This window comes from Macaca nemestrina, chromosome 8, assembly GCF_043159975.1.
Source record: "Macaca nemestrina isolate mMacNem1 chromosome 8, mMacNem.hap1, whole genome shotgun sequence".
Taxonomy (NCBI): domain Eukaryota; kingdom Metazoa; phylum Chordata; class Mammalia; order Primates; family Cercopithecidae; genus Macaca; species Macaca nemestrina.
The window spans coordinates 49,137,681-49,164,812 of NC_092132.1; the positions used below are offsets into that span (position 1 = coordinate 49,137,681).

A 27,132-nucleotide genomic window follows, 5' to 3' on the forward strand; every position below is an offset into this window, starting at 1 on the left:
CGCGGCTGCGCTGGGCCGGGCAGGCTGAGGAGCCGGCGTGCGGCACTGCTGGACTGGGCGTGCGGCCCTGCGAGTCGGTCGGTCCCGGGGTCACCCGCTACGGGGCGCAGGCCTCGCCACAGGTAAAGCAGGAGCTGCCTCAGCGCGAGGATCGCGGTCCTGGCAGGAGTTCAGGTTCCGGCGCACCCGAGTCCAGACCGCGCCCCAAGGCCTCAAGGGCCTTTAGGTTTTCGCGGCCCAGTCGAAGGTGATTGGTTTTGTTTTGTGTTTTTCCCTGGCTGGCGTGAAAACTCAACCATGTTGACTAATTAGCGCGGTGTGAGAAGCCTCAGGAGGGGGCTCTGCCTTCCTGCGGAAGTTTGGGGGAACTGAAATGGGCTAAAATGGCCTAGGAAGTATTGAGAGGCCCTTTATTAGGAAGCTACCCCCATACCTCCCTTTCTTTCCTGATTTCATTTATAGCCTTTCTTAGGTAGAAATCTTGAACCCTATTTCAGTGCCTTTTTCTAGCGAAGCACTAGGCACTCATTGAGAACTGTATATATGAATTGTTAATAGACTTCAGAGTTTCTTTTAAGGGTTTTCTGTAATTTTCCTGATGAAAGGAACTTGTTAGAAGACTTCCGGTTACCACCTCACAGGGCTTTTATACACATCTGCTTATCCCCTACCCGCTTTTGCGTACTGTGTAAGCCAGTGAGTTAACTGTACTTGCCATTGATTTATTTCCATTCCGCAAGCATTAGAGCAGTACAAGGCTCTGGGAGAGTGGAGAATAGTCCCTGGAAGGGTGGATCCAGGAATGAGACCCAGCCTTGCTCTCGTGAATGAACAATTAATCAATTGTTAAGATGTTTAGGCAGCAATGAAATAATGTAGAGAAGATAGTGCACTTGTAAATAAAAATGCAAGGATAAACATTAGTTGTATGCACAAAGATCTTTTAATGACGGGATGAAATTTGAAAGTGAATCTTCCTGATGTTTAAGGGGTATTGAGTGTGGAAAGGCTTCAGGATGAATTTGGGATTTCAGAAGTTTGAAGTAGGATGAAGTGCTTAGGCGTCAAAAAATGTTAGAGCTGATAGGGGCCTTACGAATCATCGTATTGTACCCTTAGCCTTTTAAAAAAGCATTACTTGAAGAATGGTTATTGACCCCACACCCACCCCACATCATGGGCTAGACATTTTGTTAGACTGCTGCCAGAAACAGCCTTGTCAAGGTAGCACAACCGAGGTCTTCTGGCTTCCAATTTAGTGCCCTTATGACTACTGTGCAGAGAATGAATGTTGTAGGTTTGAGGGAAAACTTGGCACATTTGGAAGCCCATTTCCTACCAAAATCTGACAGAAACCACCTATCCCAGCAGGGTATTGTGAATACTTCTTTTCTAAAATCGTCGCAAAAATACTTATTTCTTTTCTAAAATCATCGCAAAATGGGCCGAGCGCAGTGGCTCACACCTGTAATCCTAGCACTTTGGGAAGCCGAGGTGGGTGGATCACGTGAGATCAGGAGTTCGAGGCCAGCCTGGCCAACATGGTGAAACCCCATCTCTATAAACATACAAAAAAGTAGCCAGGCGTAGTGGCGGGCACGGGTAATCCCAGCTACTCGGGAGGCTGAGGCAGCTGCCGAGAATCGAGAATCGCTTGAACCCGGGAGACAGAGGTTGCAGTGAGCCGAGATGGTGCCATTGCACTCCAGCCTGGGCGACAAGGGCGAAACTCCGTCTCAAAAATAAATAAATAAGAAATAATAATAAATAATTGCAGGATGAAAGGAGACTTTCACTTTCGTAAAATCTCTTTCAGCAAACTTCCCAAAACTACGCATCTCCAAAAGGAGATTAGACCCTCAAGTATTTGGTCTAATTTAAAGCATAAAACAAGCCGAATTCCACCATGTAGAAAAACAAAGTATAAAGTTGTAGGCCGCAATTAATTCAGCAGAATTCATTTGTATTTGGTTGTGTAATCAATAATAATGGCTAACATGTATTGAGCATTTCTTATATCCTGACTCTATCCTGTGTTTTATATGGATAATGTTATTTAATGTAAGATTATATGCATCAAATTTACCTTTCTTATTAGCTGGCTAAATATAAATCCCTTCATATTCCTGGAGTTTAACATAGCACTAGCCTTTCCTGATAAACATCTTTTTGAAAACTACTTTTTCAGTCAAAATATACAGGTATTAATTGCTGGTTGCTTATTTATTTCTGTTACTTGGTTTTGCTTGCTAGTTTTGACCTTTTCTTTTGGAAGGCTTTTTTCTTCTTTCCTACAGTGAAACAAAACTTGACAAAACTGGTTTTGTTCAATTCCCTTTGGAAGAACAGCTTTATCTGTGAAGTAATCAACAGTGTTCAGCCCTGAGAATGAAGCAAGAAACTGCTTTCACTGTTCTATATATCAATAATAATAATTTGATGATTCATTTAGGACACAGTAGATTTCTGTTTTTTCATTTTGGGACAAATTTATATACATAAAATATAAAATGCATTTGAATAATTCAGTGTTACTTTGATCAGCAATCTGCTGCAGAAACATCCTTCACACCAAATTTCAAGAACACTTAATTGCATCAGCTTATTCTCTTTAAATGATTAAATTAACAGATTAGTGAGGTCTGCTGTTATTTGAACATTTGCAGATTTTTGTTTTAAGCATTTTTCTTACACCAGTGATGTTGCATTGTTTTTAAATTGTAAAGTATATCTTTATTTTTCCACTCAGAAGTTCCTGTCTGTTGGTTTGTAACTGAGATTGCCTTGTTGTTGGATTTTCCTGTGCATAAGAAACATCTATTTTAGACTAACTATGTTTAAACACCTTTCATTTAGAAAAAAAAATTTACAGTTTATTTTTTTGTTGTTTGAATACTGTTTTAAACATTTAAGTAAATTAAGTTTCTCTTCTTTTGACGGTTATATCTTTCCTTTGTAGACTAAGAAAAATGGCTTTGTCAGCCCAACAGATACCCAGGTGGTTTAACTCAGCTAAGTTGAGGAGCCTCATTAATGCTGTACAACTCACAAAATGTTTTGCTAGACCAGGAAGAACATTGTTACATGGCTTTTCTGCTCAGCCTCAGATATCCTCTGACAATTGCTTTCTCCAGTGGGGATTTAAGACTTACAAGACTTCCTCCTTATGGAATAGTTCCCAGTCTACTAGCTCAAGTAGTCAAGAGAATAATTCTACCCAAAGCAGTCTGCTTCCTTCCATGAATGAACAGTCACAGAAGACACAAAAGATACCCAGCTTTGATTCTGAGCTGTTTCTAGAAGGTAATTCTGAACTTTCAGAAAAGTCTCCCTTTCTCTACTTTGGCCATTTGAACAAGCTACCTGTTTACATTCTGCTAGCCCATTTCAGGTAATATTTTGTATCAAGAAAGAAAAAGAATAATACCGGTTCTATTGATGAACTTCTATCATGCCTTTATTTTACTGGCTAAGAAAAAAAGTTCGTGGGCTAACGTGTAAGATTATTTTATAGCTACACATATAAAACATTTGCTTTCTAAATACTTTGTTGTTTAGATTCTTAAAACAAAATTATTCTAGTGGTAATTAGTTTTATTAGGGTATAATTATATCAAGTAAAATTCATCTCGTGGGATATATAGTTCTATGAATTTTGACATACGCATTTAGTGTCTAACAACTACTGCAATCAACAAATAAAACAGTTATATTACTCCAGAAAGTGCCCTCATGTCGCTTTTTAGTCAGTCCTCTCCTTCTTATGGGTCCTATTCTAGGAATATTTCACTGGTAATGAAATAATACAAGGTTAAGTAGAATATGAAGGAAAGAGAGCTGGGGAGAGGGCAGGGAGGAGATGCTGGCTATAAATGATGAGAAAGGCTAGTTAATGATTAGAGGCAAAAAACAGAACAAGAAATCACAGACCTGATTCCTTAGCTTAAGGTATTGTGTAGTTCTAAGTGTCTTCCATACTGCGTTTGATTTTAAAAAAACAGAAACAACTTCAGAATCAGCGCTGTACTAGAGAGAGTCACATCTCCTGTAGAGAGGACTACAGGTTGTAGAAACAATCATAGAAGCCCTCTTAAAGATGTATTTGAGGGTAACTTGAAGGGGAGGGCATTGGGTCAAAACAAAGACTTTCAGGATATAATTACTTTAATCCATGCAATTCAGACTGTTGGCATATGTGTACTTTAGGCCAAGTTAACAGGCTATGGTAAACTCAATCTCTTTCAAAATGTGCTTGAAAGTTAGGTAATCTTTAGCATTCTCACCTACTGATTAAGTGAAGGAAAGGCATTGTGTGCTTTGAAATTTACCAACAAATTTCTAATATTGGAGGAACAGTAGTTAGTCTGTCTAAATAGTTGTAACCTTACCTCTTAAAAGGTGAAAAATTGGGGTCTTCTTGGATGTTTAATTCTAAAATCATCCCGAGATTTAACCATTGAAAGAAGCAAACAAGGGAAGAGCCGATCTTTGTAGAAATAGTTTTAAGTGTGCATATTAGAGCACTAATTTGTTTCTTTCTTTCAAAGAACTGGATGAATTGCCTCCATTGTCTCCAATGCAGCCAATTTCAGAGGAAGAGGCTATTCAGATTATTGCAGACCCTCCATTGCCACCAGCTTCATTCACACTTCGAGACTATGTGGATCATTCTGAGACTCTGCAGAAGTTAGTTCTTCTAGGTAAGTTTGACTAAACTACAAGTACTTTTTGTATGTACTCTTCATTACTTTTTTTACTTTTTTAAATTAACAATTTAATCTATACTAAGTAGTATACAAACATAAGCAAAAGTCAAATAGTATAAAAAGGCTTCTAGTGAGAAACTGTATTCCCTGCCTCATCCTTGCTGATCTTGCATCCTATTCCCCAGATGTATCTACTTAACTTGTATCATGGTTTCTGTTTGTGTTCAACCTCCTCATTTTAAAATAATTGTTTATAGTGCTGTTGTTTGATTCATCAGCTTTAGACATCATTTGATCTCTTGTATGTACACATCTACTTTTCCTGTATTCTTTTCACTTCTCCTAATATAAATTACAATTTTAGATCAATCAGTAGTTAAATTATGACTATAAATATTGCTATCTGCCCTAACAAGAAGTATGCTATCATTATTTACCTTCCTGTACAACTTTTCATTTTTCCGGCATTAATAGTTGCCTTGTTCTTCATTTGATGAATTGTTTTGTTTGTTTGTTTCTGGGGTTAAACTTTTCCATACCTTCCAATAGCCACTCAGGACAGTTTTTCCCAGGTAACCCTATCAGATGATGTATTCCATTTCTCCAGAGTGGATTGTTCCCTGCTTGTCCCACTACCCTGACCTCCTTCCTGAAGCCACCGTCCTCCTGATTTGGACGGTTTCTCTCTAGGCCTACTCTATAGCTGTCTTCGCTTGTTGACCATTAGGTTGCACTTGGATCTGGATGACTGAAGGGAACCATGGGATCTCCCTCCAAACTTTAATTTAGTCATCTTATTTTTAGTCTGGCATTTTATTACAAACTTTTGCTTTCCTCATTTTCTCTGGGTTTGGTACTTCTCATACTTGATTTTCCCAGATAATGAATCTTCTTTCTCCTGGTGCATTGAGAGGAACTGGATTTGGGGGAGGTTAGATTTCTCCACACCGAATCCCCCAGTTTTTAGTCTGCACCTCATCTCTAATCTCTCAGATTTCTAGGGACTCCAATTTAGGAGACTTTGGAGTTTTTCGTGGTACTGATCACTTACCACTTGCCAGATTCTCATTTGCAAGCATTTCAGTGTCGTCTTTCTCCTCTCTGATAAGGCTGTTGCCATGCCTTCATCTGTTTTCAGATATGTGGGGATATAATCTCGTTTCCTCAAAGAAGGATCTTATTTTTTGTTTCTCATTCCTCATATTTTTGGGAGGTGATTTTTAACAGGAGAGGAAAAAGAAAAACCTTTGCTCTGTTAGAAACTTTGGGAGTCATCCTTGAATTTTTTTTTTTTTTTTTTTTCAGATGGAGTCTCACTGTGTCTCCCAGGCTGGAGTGCAGTGGCGCCATCTCAGCTCACTGCAACCTGCCTCCCAGGTTCAAGCGATTCTCCCACCTCAGCCTCCCTAGTAGCTGGGATTACAGGCATGTGCCACCATGCCTGGCTATTTTTTTATTTTTAGTAGAGACAAGGTTTCACCCTATTGGCCAGGCTGATCTTGAACTCTTGGCCCCAAGCAATCTGCCTGCCTGGGCCTCCCAAAGTGCTGAGATTATAGGCATGAGCCACTGCACTCAGCCTATCCTTGATTCTTATTGCTTTTGTCCCCTCCCTCTTTACATCTAATTTAACATCTTATCCTATGGATGCTACCCTCTTTATTTCTTTCAAATCCGTCCACTTCTGTCATCCTACAGTCACTACCTTGTTTAGGTCCTCATTTGTCACTGAGTGGCTGCAGGAGCCTCCTATCTTGATAGTCTTCTCCTCAGCAGTATTGGCTCTGATATCTTTACAGTGTTAGTGTTCTTTCTGAAATGCAGATCTAAGTCAGTGACCTACTTAAAATCCTTCAAAACCTTCCTATGGCATCAAAGCTTGCCCTGATTTGGCTTCTGCTTACCTGTTCAGCTCATGGCTTGCCACTTCCCTCCTTTGTTTAGCCAACTCCAACAACTGGAGAACATCACTGAAGTCCAAGTAACTTCTAAAGTGTCTTCTTGACCCTGCAGACAGAGTGACCCTCTTCAGGCTCTCATTTCACTTCCTGCTTACTTTGATCCTAGCACTCATGACACTCCATTATAATTGTATATTCATCACTCTGTGCCCAGTTACCCAAATGTTACCTGTATGTTTAGAATGGCCTTTGTTCTCAAGAAGCTTCAAGTCCTCAGAAACATCTAAATATTAATGCAAGGATGAAGGGCAAAGTGATAAGTCCCACATGAGAGATGCAAATAAAGTGTTCTGTGAATCAGCCTAAGTGTCCATCAGTGGATGAATGGTTAAAGAAAATGTGGTATATTTATACATTGGAGTACTAGTCAGCTTTGAAAAAGGAGATCCTGTTATTTGCAACAACATGGATGAACCTGGAGGATGCTATGCTAAGTGAAATAAGCACAGAATGACTAATGCTACATGATCTCACTTACATATGAAACCTAAAAAAGTTGAACTCTTAGGAGCAGAGGGAGCCAGGGAGTGGGGGTGGGGAGGAATGGGGAGTTGTTGGGCAAAGGGTACAAAGTTTCAATTAGACAGGTGGCATAAGTTCTGGAGATCTATTGTCCAGCATGATGATGGTAGTTAATAATAATGTATACTTGAAAATTCTTAAGAGAGTAGATTTTAAGTGTTCTCACCACAAAAAAAAATGATGAGTATGTGAGGTAATGAATATGTTAATTAGTTTGATTTAATCATTCCATTATGTATTCAGATGTCAAAACATGTTGTACTCCATAAACATATAATTTAAAAAATGTACATTCAGAGGTAGGAAAAGGATGACGTCTGCTGTGAGGACGTCACCTTTCCTCTCGAAACAGCTTTCCCTGTCTTATGGCAGGTGCTATGGGTAATACAAGATAAACTAAGACACAGTCCCTGTCTTATCTTTTTTTTTTGACACAGGGTCTTGCTCTGTCTCCCAGGCTGGAGTGCAGTGACACGGTCTTGGCTCATTGCAGCCTTGACCTCCTGGGCTCAAGTGATCCTCCCACTCAGCCTCCCAAGTAGCTGGGACTTTAGGCACGTGCCATCCCGGCTAATTTTTTTTTCTTTTGTAGAAGGGGGTGTCACTATGTTGCCCAGGCTGGTCTCAAACTCTTGGGCTCAAGCTCTCCTCCCACCTCGGCTTTCCAAAGTGCTGGGATAACAGGCATGAGCCACCATGCCTGGCCCAGTCCTTACCTTTAAATAATTTACAGTATACATACAGGTTTGGAATATGTTTCAGCCATTCCTTTACCTGTATGCTGATACTTCAACAGCATGTGTTAGAAATAACTTAAATAATAGTAACTTAAGGGAGACTTATTTGCTTGGTCAGACAGTATTTTTGAGTACTCAAGTCCTAGTTGCTTCTCTGTTTGCTTCTGAGACCCATTTTCTGCCTGATCTGTGTCCCAGGAGGCCAAACCCCTATGCACCAGGGTTCCTATGCCAGCTGGCTTCTTGGCAGCTTCAGCCAGCGGGAGGCACCTATAGGACAGAAGGTAGAAGAGCCAGGTGGGGATATTTTTCCCATGTTCCTTCCCTTCTTTGGGTCCTGTACCTGCCTCGTTCCATGACAACAGTTCTCTTGAGCAGCCCTTCCTTAATAGCCTGTAGTCCCTCTGTGCCTTGGTAACATTTTGCCTCCTTGTCTCTTTAATGTTGGGAAGGTTCTTGTTTGTTCTCTTAAGGCTGCTCACACCGCTGTATGGAGTCCCTTCATTAAAGTCCTTGTCATTTGTGCTTTCTAGGGCACGTTGTATAGCCTGCTAGACCCTGACTGATGTACTAAATACGTGTAACCATAACTGAATACAATGGTAATATTCGTAATTACTGAACTGATGAGGTAAAGCCCAACTAGACTGGTCACCTAGAGGTTAGAATCGTTTACTATTCTTTTTTTATAACCCCAATGCCTAACAGAAGTGCCTGGTCCGTAGTGGGCATTCAGGGACTATTTTTTCAAGTTAATGAAATGAAGTGAGCCCAAGTTATTTGCATTGAGAGCAGTGTGCATTCCTGATGAGATTCTGCTCTCCTACTGCTGCTAAAAAAGCAGCTTTTCAGGATTTCTGTTCAAGCACAGTCAGGGTGTGACAGCTCATGCTGAGCAAGGCACTTCAGTTCATGTCAGCTGTAATATTGAGTTAAATGTGAAGTCTGAACCCTTTATGTTATTTTTAAAGCATCTGTTCTCCCGTTTATCACAGATTTTTGGAACCGGTTTTCATCTTATTTATTTGTCCATCTAATAATTGGATTTATTTTTCTACTAATATTTAAATTACAAAAGAATTACATCTGGTTGTCAAAAGTGCAGATATTATAAGAGAAGGACCTCTTACCCTCTCTTCATCCCCAGTTCCACTTCTCAAAAGTAACCACTATTACCAATTCGTGGAAAAGCTTTCCAGACCTTTTTCTACACATAGGTTTTATACTTTTCTGTAAACTTAATTTTTTTTAAATTTTATGTTTTTCTAGTAGAGTTAGTATATATTTAGATTATTTATCTAGAATTAATTTCATATAAGATATAAAGAGAATGTTTTTTTTCAAAAGTATAGCTAGTGGTCCCATATATTTTAACAAATAGTCTATCTATTTGATCTGAAATGCATATTGTTGTATAATAACATTTTCTAGTTTATTCTGGATCTTCATTCTGTGAGTGGGTGTATTAGGCTGTTTTCACACTGCTGATAAAGACATACCTGAGACTGGGCAATTTACAAAAGGAAGAGGTTTAATGGACTTACAGTTCCATGTGGCTGGGGAGGCCTCACAATTATGGCGGAAGGTGAAAGGCACGTCTCATGTGGCAGCAGCCAAGAGAAGGGAGCTTGTGCCGGGAAACCCCCCTGTTTAAAACCATCAGGTCTTGTGAGACTTACTCAGTATCACACAACAGCACAGCAAAGACCTCTCCCCGTGATTCAGTTACCTCCCACCAGGTCCCTCCCACACCACATGGGAATTCAAGATGAGATTTGGGTGGGGACACAGCCTAACCATATCATTGTGTCTATGTGTATTTAATCCATTTCACTGTTCATGGGCATCTTTTATCAATACCTGTTTAATATCAAGAAATTTGGATTTATAATCATATTTGGTTCTAATATTTGGAGTTATAATGAATATGATGATTTTTTTTTTTAATTGTGGATGCCATTAAGAAGTTTTAAATGTGGAGGTTTAAGGTTGTATATTTTCTGCTTTGTTGTATACTTGAAGGGCTATGTGTTCACTTGTTCTCAAACATTTCTTGAGAGATTACAATGATGAGTAAGGCACAGGGTCATTTTTATTCCCCCTATGATGGGAATCATAAACATATTTTTAAAATAATGCTTATAACTAAGGAAATAATAAAATCTTCAGAGACAGTAACATTTTATTCATATTGTTTGTTACCCTGCAGAATTACCAGTTACTACGGGGTTCGTTAGGGACTGACAAACATTCTGAAACAATATTCAAGAAACCTTAGACAAAGATGATGACCCTACTCCAGTATGACTTAGTGAATTTGTTTTGGGGGGAAATGTAGCACTAAATGCTCTATTTTCCTCTGTACTTGATTTTTAAAATAAATACTATGTTGTTTCTGCAACCAACTTAGTTTAAAAATATTTAGAAGTTTCTATTGATCTATCTCAGTGTTCCTTTGGATAGGTATTGATCTCCATCAGTAATTTCTTGTGCTTATGTATATGAGTTTAACAGGTAAACTAAGAAGTCATCTTCAAACAGTATTTATAATTTATTATAGGAGTGGATTTGTCCAAGATAGAAAAACATACAGAAGCAGCAAACCTCCTTCTGAGACTGGATTTTGAAAAAGACATTAAGCAGATGCTCCTGTTTCTTAAAGACGTGGGTATAGAGGATAACCAACTGGGAGCATTCCTGACAAAAAATCATGCAATTTTCTCTGAAGACCTTGAAAATCTGAAGATCAGGTAGGACTTTTAAAAGGATTATCGGCCAGGTGCAGTGGCTCAAGCCTGTAATCTCAGCACTTTGGGAGGCCAAGACGGGCAGATCACGAGGTCAGGAGATCGAGACCATCCTGGCTAACATGGTGAAACCCCATCTGTAGTAAAACATACAAAAAACTAGCTGGGTGAGGTGGCGGGCGCCTGTAGTCCCAGCTGCTTGGGAGGCTGAGGCAGGAGAATGGCGTAAACCCAGGAGGTGGAGCTTGTGAGCCGAGATCGCGCCACTGCACTCCAGCCTAGGCCACAAAGTGAGACTCGGTCTCAAAAAAAAAAAAAAAAAAAAAAAGATTATCATATAACCCAAGAAGTGGTTATGAAGGAAATATATGTGGAAGTTATTCTGTAAGTCTCTGCTGCACAAGAGTCTACGAAGATAATGAACATGAAAGTTATTTTTTTGTTATAGACCTTTTTTGATCTAAATTAAGTATTTACAACAGTTCTTTTATTCAACTACCTATTATTATTATTATTATTATTATTTGAGATGGAGTCTCGCCCTGTTGCCCAGGCTGGAGTTCAGTGGCAAAATTTTGGCTCACTGTAACCTCCGCCTCCCGGGTTCAAGTGATTCTCCTGCCTCAGCCTCCCAAGTATCTGGGTGATTATGGGTAGCCACCAGGCCTGGCTAATTTTTGTAGTTTTAGTAGAGATGGGGTTTCACCATGTTGGCCAGGCTGGTCTTGAACTCCTGACCTCAAGTGATCTGCCCATCTTGGCCTCCAAAGTGCTGGAATTTTACAGGCATGAGCCACCCTGCCCAGCCCCATTATTATTTTTATGTTTTCAACTTATTACTGAGTCAGTAATTAACTCTTTCTCTTTAGAAACTGGAATAAGTTTTTTTCTTAAAAAAATAAAATCATCAACAAATAGCTAACTTATCTGAGAGTACGCTTAAAGATAAGATCTTTTGTAGTTTTTTTGTCTGGCCAATTTTTGTTGTTAGATGTTTGATATTGTCGTGGCAAACTACTATGTAATTTGCTTAATCATTTCCATAAGTTGGCTATTTTGGTTGTTCCTTGTTTTCTTCTTTAAAGAGCACTTTTATAAACATCTCTGTACTTCATTCAACATTCAAAGAATTACTGAATTTGTGAAAATAAATACAGTGAGATATTGATCCATGAGGTAAGAATCTTGCTAGGCATTGGGAATACCACAGAGAACAAAACCCCTGTCCCTAAGTTAACATTTTGAATTCATCATCACCCCCACCTGTCACCCAAGCCAGTCTGTATTCCCAGATTCACTGAATACCCTTTTGCCCAACTCAGAAATATTGGTATTAATTTGCTTTCTCTTCTTTTATCATCTACATCTAATAAATCATGAAAGCCCATCAGTTCTTCCTTTCTTATAGCTCAAATCAGTCATGACATTTCTCTGAATCTTTGCTTTGACTGTTTTGCCTCAGTTCCCCATCATACCACACCAAGACTACTGCAACAGTCTCCTAATTGGTCTGCCTCTAGTCTTGACCCTCCAGACTGTTCTCCACACTGATGTTGATTCTCACTACATTTCAGAGGGCTTTGCAGTTCCTTAAACCATCATAGTCTAATGTCTTTTCTCGGAATTAGGAAAAAAAACACGAAACAAAAACCGCATTTATTAAATTGAACATTTGAGCCCTTCTATATGCGAGACACTGGCCTAAACTTTAGACATCAGAGACAGTCTTTCCCTTCATGAGAGTGATAGTCTGGTGTAATATAGATAGGCTATCACAATACAGAGGGGAGAGAGAATGATTCTAAGAAACTAATCTGACATATCCAGCTGTAGTCTTCCTGGCTGTCAGGAACACTAATTCCCTCTGCAGTCAAAAACCAGCCTTTTTGCTCAAGATTTATTCCAAGAAAGCATGAATACCAGGAGGGTAGGGATCATTTCCCAGGCTGCACTGTTATTGTTAATAGCCCCTTTGTACATGGGAGTCGCAGAGAGGTTAAATAATTTGCCCAAGATTACACACCGTTAGTATAAGTAGCAGAGTAAGTGGTTTCAACTCCAGTTAATCAAACTCCAGGGTTCTGACTACTACATACTGTCTCTGCATTTAATTCTTTGAAGGAAACTTAAGCTTAGTAGCTTAAGTTACTTGCTTAAGCCATACATGCTTCTAACAACTGAGGAATATTCTCACATAGGTAGCATAGTCCATTGATTCCTAATCATAGTCCATTGATTCCTAAGTTTTTTTCTTAAAAAAATAAAATCTGGCTAAACCTGGCTGGCTATCAAATTAAGCTGTAGAACGTTTATAAAAATTACTTAGAATTTTGTAATACATCATGCAACCACATATATTCAAAAGAGTATACAGTAAAAAAAAAACTGAATAGGCACAGGTGTGAGAACCTTTATTTAAATGAACTTTGTTACTGGTTCTGATGTATGCAGCAGTCTTATTTCTATAACAGTTGATTTCATGTACTTATTTTTTCAATAAAAAATTGTGTTTAAAAGATCCTTGTAGAATTTTCAAATGAATAATTGGCATTTTAATTATTTAAATACTCTTTTTTTTTGGTTGGGTGGGCATTATATCTTAATTTTTTATTGGAAAAATCATTACAATGTAGACAATAGTTTTGATAATTTTTTAATCAAATGCCAAACCTTGCTGCCAAAAAAACAACAAGTAATACCTCCTTTTCTCCTACTTTGTCCCTTGGCCTTCCAGGACCCACCTATGGATACAGCTGCTGTTATCAGGATTTTTTGTTCAACCTTCTAGGAATGTTCTATAAAGCATATATCTGTGTATACACACATGAATACAAATACATAACAATTGGTAGCATTTATACATACTATTCTGTATCCCACTATCTTAACTATATCTCGGAGATTATTTTTTCTTGGTGCTGCCTATTCTTTTTAACTCTAGTACAGTCCATGCTGCGGATCTCCCTAGTACCTGTTGATAAGCATGGAGTATGTTTCCAGTCCACTGTTAGGACAAGGCTGCAGTGACTGACTTTGTATACTTCTGAAAAATCACACATATTGGTGTGTCTCTGTAGGACATATTTCTAAAAGTGGAAATGCTAGGTCAAAGGGTATGTTCATCTGTAACTTCAGTAGATATTGCCAAATTATCCTTCAAAGGGGTTGTTTTCCAGTTTATACTCTCCCCAACAGTGTACAGAAGTGCCAGCTTCCCTGTTATCCTCACAAATACAGTGCTATCACACTTTGCTTTCAGTTCATTGTATAGATAAAAAGAATACTTTATTTGTTGGTTTGGAGCATCAAATGTTGAAACATGGAATGTTGTTTGGAGCATCTTTTCATATGTTGAATTTCTGTCTACATTTCCTTTTCTGTAATATATCCTTTGCTATTTTTTAACCAGGCTTTTTTCCTTTTTGGTAAACGTTCTTTTATATATTAAGAAAATTAGTTCTGTATCTGAGACATGTTGCAGATATTTTTCCTAGATTGTCACTTGTCTTTTGACTTCATTTATAGTGGGGTGTTTTTGTTGTGTTTTGTTTTATTTTGCCATGCACTTAAAATTTTTATATACTTAAATTTATAAATATTTTAACTATTTTTAAAGGAGTAATAGTCATGTGATTATAAAGTAATATAAGTTTTGGTATATAGTATGAAAATACCATAGGCTTTAGATGTAGGCATGCCTGAGTTCACATCTTAGTTTTGTCAGTAATTAGGTGATGATCTCAGACAAGTTATTTAACTTCCCTGAATCCATGTTTCCTCAAGTGTAATGAGGAAAATTTACCTGGCTCACAAGTTTTTTTGTTTTTCTGGTTAGAATTAAACAAAATAATATCCTGATATATTTTAGACATTTAGTAAAACTATCTTTTACTATGTTCTTAGATTTTTTAAAAAATAATGTTATTTTATAGTCAAGCTTTCTATATTTTACTAACTTACATAGTTTAATTTTCAAAAACTTAGCAGGAAAATATCTAAGTTAACAAAATACATATTGAAAGACCGTAGTAAAAAATTATTTATGAAAATACATATTCAGGCCAGGCATGGTCACTCCCAGCACTTTGGGAAGCCGAGGTGGGCGGATCACTTGAAGTTAGGAGTTCGAGACTAGCCTGGTCAAGATGGTGAAACCCCGTCTCTACTAAAAATACAAAAATTAGCTGGGTCTACTGGTGCATGCCTGTAATCCCAGCTACTTGGGAGGCTGAAGCAAGAGAGTCACTTGAACCTGGGAGGCGGAGGTTGCATTGAGCCAAGATAATGCCACTGCACTCCAGCCTGGGCAACAGAGCGAGACTCTTCCTGAAAGGAAAAGAATAGAAGAGGGGAAGGGAGGGGCTCAGTAAATATACTAACCTAAAAAATGCTTCTCTCAGTTGTAACCATTATTTCCTTAATTTTCTTAATTTGTGTTATTTTCTTAATTTGTGTTTTTCTGTTCTTATCCCCCCAAAAAAATAACAAAAAAACTTAAGCAGAAGCTATTTCATTCTTTCTTACCAAGTAATAAACCAGATTAATTGAAAAGAGAATCTAAAGGTTGGTGCAAAAGTAATCATGTTTTTGCTATTGAAAGTAATGGCAAAAACCACAACTAATACCTATTAGTGGATTTCAGAATTATTTTCTGTTTTTAAGTGTAAATGGAAACCATCTAGAGTTGGGTGAATGCTTGTTTTAAACATGTTTTTGCCATTTTTGCCATTGTTACAGAATGCTTTTATTTAGTTAGTAATTTAGGATGTGGGAGCCTTTTTAAAAATAGCTGTTATTTTGGAAAGCAGCATGAGACTGTGTCTCAAAAAAAAAAAGAATGTAAATGTTTATCACATGCGTATGTATTTATGTTTCTCTAGGGTGGCTTATCTGCTTTCAAAAAATTTCAGTAAAGCAGATGTTGCACAGATGGTCAGAAAAGCACCATTTTTGCTGAACTTTTCAGTGGAAAGACTGGATAACAGATTGGGATTTTTTCAGAAAGAACTTGAACTTAGTGTGAAAAAGGTAAAGAAAAGGAGAGAATTTGTTTATTTCTATGTCTGGTACATTTTAGTAGCTGATAAATCTCATGTTCCTAACAGATGCCCAGCCCATGTGAATCATATACATTTCTGGTATTTTTTGTACAAAAATGAATTATCCTGCTAGTTTAAACATAGAGCTACATCATTTTATAATACTTAATCAAACTGGTTCCTTCAGTTTTTGTTTTCTTTTTTTCCAAACAGTACTAACATTATATATTCCTGGGGTTCCTATCATTTTTCTGACTGGGTCATATTTTAAGTTTTAACTTTGTGTCTTATTAATGCCTTAATTCTCCAAACTAGTTAAAGATGCACATATAGTAATACTAGATTGTTTTGTTTGCAACCACAGACTAGAGATCTGGTAGTTCGTCTCCCAAGGCTGCTAACTGGAAGTCTGGAACCCGTGAAAGAAAATATGAAGGTAGGACAACTTTAGGCTTTTGAGAAATCAGTTTCTTTAAGTGTTAAAATCCTCTGAAGAGAATAGATTTTGCTGTCATCTAAAAGAAAACTAGACTTTAAAATAAGTTATTTCTAAAAAGAGAAATAGGAAATTATCTTTAACAAATGTCTAGCAAGCAGTTTGTTTCAGTTAATATTTTCATGTTGACCAGGTATTAACATGAGTAAATCACCTTGCAGACATTGATACCCACAATCCTAAAGCAATAGATAGGGATATAAGTGGTACCCTGAAACTGTTTCTGTTGCCCATTGTGGGAGTCTGATGTCTTTGTTACCTGGGCAGTGTTACCAGTCTACGAAACTACTCCTGTTGGCCAGCATGACAGTCTGTGTATGTCTCAGGGAGTTTTGGAGGCTGGATCCAAAAGACTTCTGTGAAAAGAGTAACAGATAACACATTGCTCTCCTTTGCACCTGTCCCAATTGCCAACTCTCATTCTATCACAGAATGTACCAGACACTCTTTACTGTCCTTCCTGCAAGAGAATAACATGAAGCCAAGAGCAGTTGACTAGTTAGTATATAAAGCTGTAGTAGTATTTGAAATATTATGTAAGGGCTGTTTTCTGAGGTGAACAGTTCAGTCATTAAATAAATCTTTATTGAGCTCCTGCCCAAGCGCCATGCTGGGGAGACAGCTCCTCCTCCCAAGGAGCTTACAGTCTAGTGGTGGATCAAATCCAGAGTGATGGGGGCAGTTACTTGGTGGGTGCACACAGGACACTATGGAAGCAAGTAGAGGACCTGGCCCATGTTTGGTTGTTTAGTTCCTTATCTCTGCTTGGAATGTTGACATGTCATTTTTCAGACAACATATATGTCGGTGTGCTTGGGAGCAAAAGCTCAAAAAGCATTTTGATGATCCTGCTGCTGAAGGATCTGTTTGGTGTTGCCTCTGACCTGCAGCCCTCCCATGTCACTCATTCTCTCTCATAATTATGGTTGCCCCTTTGGTGATCTTCATGACGATCACTGTGTAGCTCTTTCTCAGCAGAGGGGTTTGAAATTCCGGTGACCCCAGGAGCCGGAAGCTGTAATTCCCTGAAGGCACTGGCATAGCTGTCTCCAAATTTTAAAATGTTATTTTAAGTTTAGAAGAATCATAGCCAGGCGCGGTGGCTCAGGCCCGTAACCCTAGCGTGGGAGGCCGAGGTGGGCAGATCACTTGAAGTCAAGAGTTTGAGACTAGCCTATCTAACATGGTGAAACCTCATCTCTACTAAAAATACAAAAATTAGCCAGGCGTGGTGATGGGCACCTGTAATCCTAGCTACTTAGAAGTCTGAGGCAGGAGAATCACTTGAATCCAAGAAACGGAGGTTGCAGTAAGCTGAGATCGTGTTACTGCACTCCAGCCTGGATGACAGAGCGAGACGCAGTCTCAAAAAAAGAATCTTGTCCAGATGCGGTGGCTCATGCCTGTAAGCACTTCGGGAGGCCAAGGCGGGTAGATCACTTGAGGTCAGGAGTTCACGATCAGCCTGGCCAACCTGGTGAAACCCTGGCTCTACTAAAAATACAAGAACTAGTCAGGTGTGGTGGCATTCCTCTGTAGTTCCAGTTACTTGGGAGACTGAGGCAGGAGATTGTGCCACTGCACTGAAGCCTGGGCAACAGAACGAGCTCTATCTCAAAAACAAAAAGAATCAGCGCAGCCTTGCCATGGTACCAAAATAACTATTTCTACTTATTCATAGCAAATTTACTTTCGTTTAGGTTTACCGTCTTGAACTTGGTTTTAAACATAACGAAATTCAACATATGATCACCAGAATCCCGAAGATGTTAACTGCAAATAAAAGGAAACTTACCGAGACATTTGATTTTGTGCACAATGTGATGAACATTCCCCACCACATCATTGTCAAGTTCCCACAGGTAATGCCACTCACAGCTCTCTCTGTAAGCGCTGCCATTGCGCTTCATTCAGAGCTGCTGTCCAGCTGCATGGTTCTGTACACTGGGAGGAGTTTACAACTTTCAGGGCACAAATGTACATTTCCTGAGGAGAAATCAGTGATTAGTCTGTTTCCCTGGAGTTTCTACCTAGTCCTAGTTCTGTTTGTTGGAATCGGGCAGAACAAATCGAATGTAGTCTCTCTCATGTTTTTCTCCACTTAACTTTGAAATAGATCACTTCCCTTAAAGGTCTTTTCACTGCTACATGTACTTTTTAGTCACAGTTTATTTAAATCCATGAATCAATGAGCCATATTGTAATGATCCCCATCCCAATATAAAAGTGTTCCAGTTTGCCATAATGTCCAAGCCGTAATTATATTTTCTAAGCTAATCAAACTCTTGTATTCTTTACCTAGTGAGTGATATTATCTGCTGTTCGCAAGAATATTGATCTTGAATATTACTCTTTAAAAGCAGAAACTTTGTCTGATTTATACACTGCCAAATCCCCAGTGCCTAGAACTACACCTGGCACTAAGGGAGGCGCACAATTAATATTTGATGAACAAATGAATGATTGGATTTTATCAAAGTAATCCTTTTTTCCTATTTCCTATGCAAATAGCCACTCAGTATTTATTGGATAAATGACAAACTGAATTTTTATTTAAGTGATCCTTCTACTCCATTTGCTAGAACACGTGTGTTCCTGTTTTTGAAAAAAGATGGGTAAACAAATATTACCTTAATACAGCTCTCAGAACTAGACTGCATTAGGTCCAGTTCCTTCACATACAGCTATATTTATTTGCCTATTATACTTCACGAGGAATGGGTCTCTAATATAGGATTTTCCTATTTTACCAAACATAAATATACTCATTATAGAAGTGTTAGAAGCCTACAATTTTGTGAATTTGACTCATGGAGTAATTGTAAAATAATCTTCAACAAAAAAGCAATGACTGTTTGTTTTTCCCTGGGTTGGTGGGTAATTCAGGGACCATAAATGATGGTAAGAATATATGATATTGTCCCCTCCTAACCTTCGTGGTCTGTCATTTTTCCAGTATATCACTGAGCATCCATCAGTGCTAGACACTGGGCACTGAGGATACAAAAGTCAAGCAGACATGGTCTCTGTTCTTGTGGAACTTATAATCGAGTGTGGAAGACAGGTTTTAAAATAGAATTGCTTTGGTCAGGCGCTGTGGCTCACGCCTGTAAACCCAGCACTTTGGGAGGCCAAGTTGGGCAGATCACAAGGTCAGGAGTTTGAGACCATCCTGCCTAACACGTGAAACCCCGTCTCTACTAAAAATACAAAAAAAAAAAAAAAAAAAAAAAAATTAGCCAGGCGTAGTGGCGGGCGCCTGTAGTCCTAGCTACTGAGGAAGCTGAGGCAGGAGAATGGCATGAACCCGAGAGGCAGAGCTTGCAGTGAGCCGAGATCATGCCACTGCACTCCAGCCTGGGCGACAGAGCAAAACTCCATCTCAAAAAATAAATTAATTAATTAAATAAAATAAAATTGCTTTATATGATGGTAAAGAGTCCTAATCCGAGCTCCTACGGTGTGATTTAGAAGTGGTAGGAGAATTATAGAAGTAATAACAGCAATTGAGTACTTACTGTGTGCCAGCTCTATCTTTATTGCTTTATTTGTATTAACACAGTTAATTCTCACAACAACCATGTGAGGTAGATGTTATTATTACCCCTATTTTACACATAAAGAACTTAAGCTTAAAGAGATTTAAGTAACCTGTCCAAGGTTACCCAAGTAACAAGGTTGGGGCACAACCACGATTAGAACTCCAGCAGTCCAGTTTAAAAACTGAACTTTTACAAGCCTTTTACTATGATCTGCTAGAAGTGACATTTGAATTGTCTGTAGAAGAGTGAGTGGTGTTTGAAAGATGGAGAGGAGCTTTCCAAATAGAAGAAATTATAAGCTGACCAGATGTATCAAAATCACTTAAAAACACAGATTTTTAGGCACCCCAAACCCTTGCTTCTGAGAAGCTCTATTGTAGAATTGTGGCTTCCAAATTGGGATTCTCAGATTCCTAGAGTCTGGGTGGAATTATTGGGGGAAAAAGAACAGAAAAATAAAAAGCTTATTAATGAAAAAATACATTAACAGACAGTAAGGCTGTGAACGGGCTGATATAGACTTTAAATTTTTGGCTGGTGTTTAAATCTCAGTGGCGTGGAACTAATTTTCTCATGCAGATAATATTCCTGGTTGGCAGATCTGACTTAGGATTAATTAAAAATGGGGAAAGAAGTAATTTAGTCATTTCAAAGAAGAGATCGTGGAAGGTAGAGGATAACAAAAGCAGTTTTAGGGTAATGAATGTGAAGAAATCACTAGGCTAAGGAAAGAGGTTATATTCAATATCCCCCAAAACCTTGGCTCTCCCCTTCCTCTGTGATTTTCTGTGAAGGCAAAGCTGAAGTCCACCTTAGGATAAGAGGGAACCAATAATTCTCAGGCTAGGGACACTTTTTTTTTTTTTTAACTCCGAAGAATTTAATATGTCATTAATGGGATGAAATTTTTGTGCCAATGGCAAAGTAGCCCCTGGTGGCCAACAACCCTCCTCCTGCACCACCACACTCATAAAAAAAGAAGGGAGAAACACTTCAATCTGAGCAGTAACTTTTGGACTTGAAAGAGTACACAACTCTCTAATGATGGAGTAACTTTGGACCACTGGAGAAGTAAACATAATATCTACTCATAAGCTAAATGAATGCTTTGAAGTGTTATTATATTTAGGAAATTAATAATAGTTTGGGAGCACCAGAACCGTTTGTGGTTTTGTCTGTATGCTGGGTGATAGTTGTTTTTTGGTTTTTGGTTTTTGGTTTTTTGGGTTTTTTGAGACCGAGTCTGGCTCTGTTGCCAGGCTGGAGTGCAGTGGCATGATCTCAGCTCACTGCCACCTCCGCCTCCCGGGTTCAAGCGATTCTCCTGCCTCAGCCTCCCGAGTAAATGGGACTACAGGCGCCCGCCACCATGCCCAGCTAATTTTTGGATTTTTAGTAGAGATGAGGTTTCACCATGTTGGCCAGGATGGTCTCAAACTCTTGACCTCGTGATCCGCCCACCTTGGCCTCCAAAGTGCTGGGATTACAGGTGTGAGCCACCGTGCCCGGCTGGGTGATAGTTTTTTAAGCCAAGAATCACTGCATTGGAGTCATACTTTAAAAAAAAAAAATGTGTGTGTGTATATATATATATATATATGTATATATATATATAAAACATCTTACATCTTCATTATCCATAATATTGTGATCATGGGAATTTAATGATCAGAACAAGGGCAGAATAGCAGAGACTGCAAAGAGAGATGTTCTGTTCCAAAAGCAAGCCAATCCCATGTTGAGGTAGCACCCTGTACTTTTTTTAGTCACTCTTCTCATAGTACTTTGGTTTTCAACAATTGTTTTTCATAGTGTCCTTTCCAACTGATCTGTTACTGTTTTCACTTGAATGTAGGGAAAGAGGCCTAGGGGTTGTGTATCATGTCCTGTGTTCACATTGTGTCTGTAACAGCCAAGAGGAGAGCTTGAGGCAGGCATAATATTGAAAGGGCTTCCTCTGAGCCTCGCTAGGGGGCCTCACAGATCTCTCAGGCTTCAGGGCTGTAGCTCAAGTCTGGCCAGATCTCCCATTTCTCTCTTCTTTCTGCAGTCGGCTGTAGAGCCTTGCCTGCTTCTGACTCCTTTCTAAAGTTGCTTCTCACTGTAGTTTTTAGGAGTTTTAGTTTGAGGCAGGTAAGACATACTTTCCCAGTTGCTCTCGCAGAGGTCAGATTCATTTCATTTTGATTCTAGTTAAGGGGAGGTGTGGGAATTTAAAAAAAGAGAGAGAGAGGTGTTACAGATTATGAAATCTTATCCTTTTTTTACAATAACATCCTGATGTCTAACGTTGGTTCTCAAACTTGGTAAATATCAGAATCATCTAGAGGGCTTGTTAAGACAGATTTCTGGGTCCTGCTCTCAGAGTTGCTGATTAAGTAGTTTTGGGGTGAGGCTTGAAGATTTGCCCTTTTTTTTTTTTTTTTTTTTTTTTTTTTGAGACGGAGTCTTACTCTGTTGCCCAGGCTGGAGGTGGTGGCACGATCTCGGCTCACTGCAACCTCTATCTCCTGGGTTCAACCAATTCTCCTGCCTCAACCTCCCGAGTAGCTGGGATTATAGGCATGTGCCACCACGCCCAGCTAATTTTTGTATTTTTAGTAGAGATAGGGTTTTGCCATGTTGGCCAGGCTTGTCCTGAACTCCTGACCTCAGATGATCTGCCTGCCTCAGCCTCCCAAAGTGCTAGGACTACAGGCGTGAGCCACCGCGCCAGGCCAAAGATTTGCTTTTTTAACACATTCTCCTCTGTCTCTGGAGCACTCAATCTTCTTTGCCTACATTATAGCCCTTAATTATTTTATTATTGTTTTGTATGTTGATTTTGAATCCCTTTTTCTAGTTTTTTAACAGAAAATATAGGATTTAAATCCTCTGGCATTTATCCTACTTACTGAACACGTGGTTAGTACTTTGTATTGGTTAACCTATTAAAATTTTTGCCAAGTACGGCCGGGCGCGGTGGCTCAAGCCTGTAATCCCAGCACTTTGGGAGGCCGAGACGGGCGGATCACGAGGTCAGGAGATCGAGACCATCCTGGCTAACACGGTGAAACCCTGTCTCTACTAAAAAATACAAAAAACTAGCCGGACGAGGTGGCGGGCGCCTGTAGTCCCAGCTACTCAGGAGGCTGAGGCAGGAGAATGGCGTAAACCCGGGAGGCGGAGCTTGCAGTGAGCCGAGATCGTGCCACTGCACTCCAGCCTGGGTGACAGAGCCAGACTCCGTCTCAAAAAAAAAAAAAAAAAAAAAAATTTTGCCAAGTAAACTTTTTAATGTTTCATCCTCCAATGTGCAATGTTTTTTAAAAACTTTTTTTCTTTTCTAGGTATTTAATACAAGGCTGTTTAAAATCAAAGAAAGACACTTGTTTCTTACCTATTTAGGAAGAGCACAATATGATCCAGCAAAACCTAACTACATCTCTTTGGACAAACTCGTATCTATTCCTGATGAAATATTTTGTGAAGAGATTGCCAAAGCATCAGTACAAGACTTTGATAAATTCTTAAAAACGCTTTAGATTTTTATGTATGTGAAAATGCAATATTGTAAAGTGAATATATGTATGAATAAATGAATATATTTTTAAATGCCTCGGGTCTCAACTGATATTGGAAACCATTTGATACTGTAAATTTGGGTACATATACTGTGGTAGATTTTTCATCAAGTTCCTAGTGACTCAATTCTTGTTTACCTTTTCCTTCTTAGAAAATACAGCAAGTTCAGAGAAAGGGAGAGAGTTGGTTTACTTTAAGTTGGTGCTTTGTCATTCTAGTGAAGATGAAAACGGAGGATTTTTAAAGTGGTTTCATTATAAAATGGCTTTATTTCATTTGAACTGTTACAAGTTTCCAGAGCACATACTACATTAGTCATCTAATATCTACAGCTCAGATAATGCCACAAAGCACACTTCATTTTGGATTATCTACATTGTTAACTTCTTGAACACAGATATTCACAGTTGGCTAAGAATCAGGAAAAGGAAAGTGGAGTTTAAAGATTAGGGGCAATGAGATATAGTGAAAGGCTTAACTAGCCTTTGACTTATTACCAGTAAACAAAGATTTGTTTTCTGTTTATGATGTGTTATCCTGGGCAAGTGATTTCATCTCTGAGTCTTTGCTTTTTTATTTGTAAAACAAAGTATCACAACTTCAGTTGTCTGCGTTATGATCACTAGATTGGGTAGACTGTTAACACTGGTAACCCCCATGAACCACACCTGGTATTTGCACTGTTGTGTAGTTAGTCCTCTCCCACACTGACTCTGGGCCAATGTGATTTGGCCCAGGGGACATTTGTCAAGCACAGGCTTGATAAGAATTTGCACATCAGGGCTTGCCCTCTTGGAACATTTGCTCTTGGCACCCAAAGCTATGGTATAGAGAGGTCTGGTTACTCTGCTGGAGAAACTAGGTGGAGAGAAAGATGTCTGGCCAAACCCCAGCCTTTTCAGCCATGCCAACTGAGTACCAGACATGCATGAAGAAGTTATCTGGGATGTCCCAGCCTTAGCAGACACTACACTAAGCAGAACAACCCAGCTGAATTCAGAATTGGGAGAAAGTGTTTTAAGTCACTAACTTTCGGGGTAGTTTGTTGTGCTGAGGGTTTTGTGGTGTGCTGGATGCCCTTCAAAAAACCTCATGAAAAACTAAATTTGTAATTGGTCAGGGCCAGGTATAGTGGCTTTCCTGTTACATATTTTATTCATGCAACCGACATTTGAGTTCCTAGAATACAGTAGTGAGTGTGACATAGATAGGTGCTTTCATGGAGTTCGCCAATGGATGAGATCAACAAACAGGAAACAATAAAAAATAAGCTGGGGACACCATGGAACCATCCTGTCCTCTCTTTGTACGGCTCACAACCACATTTTGCCTTTATGAATAACCCACTGAACAACCTTAGTCAGAACAGGCAAGTTGTGCTGATACAATGAACAATCCTAAAACCTCAAATGATTGAAAAACCACAAAAGGTTTTTATCTTATACATGTCTCTTAGGACCACAAAGGCTCTGCTCCACATCATCTTTAGTGATACAGGTTGATGTATCCTGTCTCCATCATTTCTGGAGTGTTACCAGTCTGGAAAAGGAAAGGAATGTGAAGAATTGCTCTTAAAGAGTTATCACATTTTTCTTGGCTAAAGTATCACATGGCCATGCCTAACTTTGAGGGCAGAGAAAGGCAATCCCTAATCCTGTGCTGGGAGGAAAGAAAACCAAAATTAGTTTTTGAATCGACATTAATGACTACCAGCAAACATTCAGTCTCTAGCTTAATTCCTTAGGAGCTGGATTTTGTGACAATTTTGGGTTTCTGATTTTTTGATATGTCTTTTCTTGTCACCTTCACCTGTAACCAGCAAGTAAAACGTAAAGGGTAGAAGGGAGGAGAGTTTATTGAGTACCTACCCTCTGCAGGGCAATGTGCCAATGTACATATGTATTGCATTTCTTCACATCTTTCAGACTTCACTTCGGCTAGTGTAAGATAGAAGAGATCATTCATCAGCTTTAGTGCTGCATACAGGACTGACTAATAGAAGAATTGTAGCAGCTTGGAGATAAAAAGGAAAATCAATAGAATCTTAGAACTGGAATGTGACTAAGATCATTAAATCTAACCTTTTGAACTTACGACGAGACAAGGTTCTATTCTATATTGTCCCAGCTCTGAGCTTAAAACTGAGGGGAAAAAAGATATCACCGAGTAATGGTAGAAGTTCACCAGTAACTATCAGTCATGCCTGTTCCCCCCAATTGTTTTCTGTCTCTAGATGTTTATGCCTAAGACTTCACATGTTGGGGCTGAGACCTTAATAGTTAGCAAATCTATATACTTCTCTTTTGTCTTTAAATTATGTGCAAATTCTGCAATACATCTTAGATTTAATCTTTAAAAACCTTTTCTTCTGGGCGTGATGGCTCACGCCTGTAATCCAGTATTTTGGGAGGCCGACGTGGGTGCATCACTTGAGGTCAAGAGTTTGATACCAGCCTGGCCAACACGGTGAAACCCTGTCTCTACTAAAAATACAAAAATTAGCGAGCATGGTGGCATGTACACCTGTAGTCTCAGCTACTCAGGAGGCTGAGGCACGAATCGTTTGCACCCTGGAGGCAGAAGTTGCAGTGAGCCAAGATTGTGCCATTCAGCCTGGGTGATAGAGGCTGAACAACAAAAAAAGAGGTGACCAAAAAAAAAAAAAAAAAAAAAAAAAAAACCAACCAACCAACCAAACGAAAAACCCAAAACCTTTCTGACCTAACCTTCCACTAAAATAGCTAGATGTAGATCTTCAGCTGGAGAAACCCAAGGCCTGAAAGGCTTGGTGTCTTTCCTGGATTAGTAGTGTAGCATATGGCCCTAGAATTAAGGAGCCCTAAGTTTGCGTCTGGATTTTCAGATTCTGGAAGAAGAACCTGGACTCTTCTAGTCATGTCCTCTTGGACAAGTTATTCAACCTTTCTGAGCTTCAGCTTTCTCCTATCTACAATGAGATAATGACAGTACTTTTAGAATTAAATGACAGTGTAGGGGAGTGAGAGATCACGCCTTTGCTCTTATGTGGGCTCTTTGGTTGGATCTAGGAACCAAATTGACACAAGGCAGATTAACAAGAGAAAAGCATACTAATTTTACTAGTTTTACATGTGCATGGGGATCCTCACAAGAGAGTGAAGTAGCCAATGTAAGATGCCTTTATACTTTTTACACGAACTACAAATCAGAAGAAAGGGGATCTGGCTAGGGGCAGTGAATTTCTTGCGGAGTCATTAGGAGAAACGTGGGTGTGGTGGAGTGTAAACTTAGTGGAAGATAAGGGTTATTTCGGAAAGTATATTCAGGTCCAAAGCAGCTCCCAGTTTCCAGTCTCTGGTGATGGGTGCTATTTTCTCCCTCTGGTAAGGGACGGGTACTCCGGAGGAATCCTGGAGGAAACTTTACGGCTTGCTGCATGCAGGAAGAGATGGGTCATCAAACCCTTTCTGAAACTACAATTTCTCCAACATTTTCAACTCGAAATAATCAGTGTACCAATTCCATATATTTTTGGGATGGCGCATCCATCAGTCCTTCAATAGAAAATAAAACGATGCCCTTAAAACATTTAGCTTCCTGCCTGGCACAAAGAGCTGAATTCATACTGCCCACGCTCTCATAGCTATTAACAGCAAGTAACAGAACCCAGCTTTAAGCCTCGGTCTCCTAATTCCTGACCTGTGTTCTTCCCATCACATCACAACCAATACTTCTTGGAATGTAGCACGCAAAACGCCCCGCCTACTCCATTGGCCTCACCCTGGCCGAGAAGTGCACACGCAAGAGCTCAACGACAGCCGTCAGAACTGCGCCTGCGC

The 27,132-nt window shown here is 39.3% G+C and overlaps 1 protein-coding gene and 1 long non-coding RNA gene across 3 annotated transcripts; one reads left to right on the forward strand and one right to left on the reverse strand.

Annotated features, from left to right (window-relative positions):
- LOC105476107 (mitochondrial transcription termination factor 3) lies at nt 1–23,348 on the forward strand. Of its 2 annotated transcripts, none has more exons than XM_011731771.3 (8): nt 1–122; nt 2,960–3,303; nt 4,548–4,700; nt 10,487–10,676; nt 15,554–15,701; nt 16,077–16,148; nt 17,909–18,070; nt 23,080–23,348. In XM_011731771.3, the coding sequence occupies exons 2-8, from the start codon at nt 2,970–2,972 to the stop codon at nt 23,272–23,274; spliced, it is 1,254 nt and encodes a 417-aa protein (XP_011730073.2). In that variant the 5' UTR covers nt 1–122; nt 2,960–2,969; the 3' UTR covers nt 23,275–23,348. The 2 variants fall into 2 exon arrangements, with proteins under 2 accessions (XP_011730073.2, XP_011730072.2); XM_011731770.3 differs by having other exon boundaries at nt 13–247.
- LOC105476106 (uncharacterized) lies at nt 21,693–27,129 on the reverse strand. Its single transcript, XR_983859.2, has 3 exons — nt 26,993–27,129; nt 25,183–25,327; nt 21,693–21,939 (listed from the first exon to the last, which is right to left on the reverse strand). It is a non-coding gene; the product is annotated as an uncharacterized lncRNA (long non-coding RNA).
- Nucleotides 27,130–27,132: the final 3 nt, after the last annotated feature.

Excerpts from the sequence above, each read along its gene's own strand:
- LOC105476107 (XM_011731771.3), top strand. The coding sequence starts at position 2,970 with ATGGCTTTGTCAGCCCAACAGATACCCAGGTGGTTTAACTCAGCTAAG. Across the intron at positions 4,701-10,486 it reads GCAGAAGTTAGTTCTTCTAG|GAGTGGATTTGTCCAAGATA; the intron begins GTAAGTTTGACT and ends AATTTATTATAG. Across the intron at positions 18,071-23,079 it reads TCATTGTCAAGTTCCCACAG|GTATTTAATACAAGGCTGTT; the intron begins GTAATGCCACTC and ends TTTCTTTTCTAG.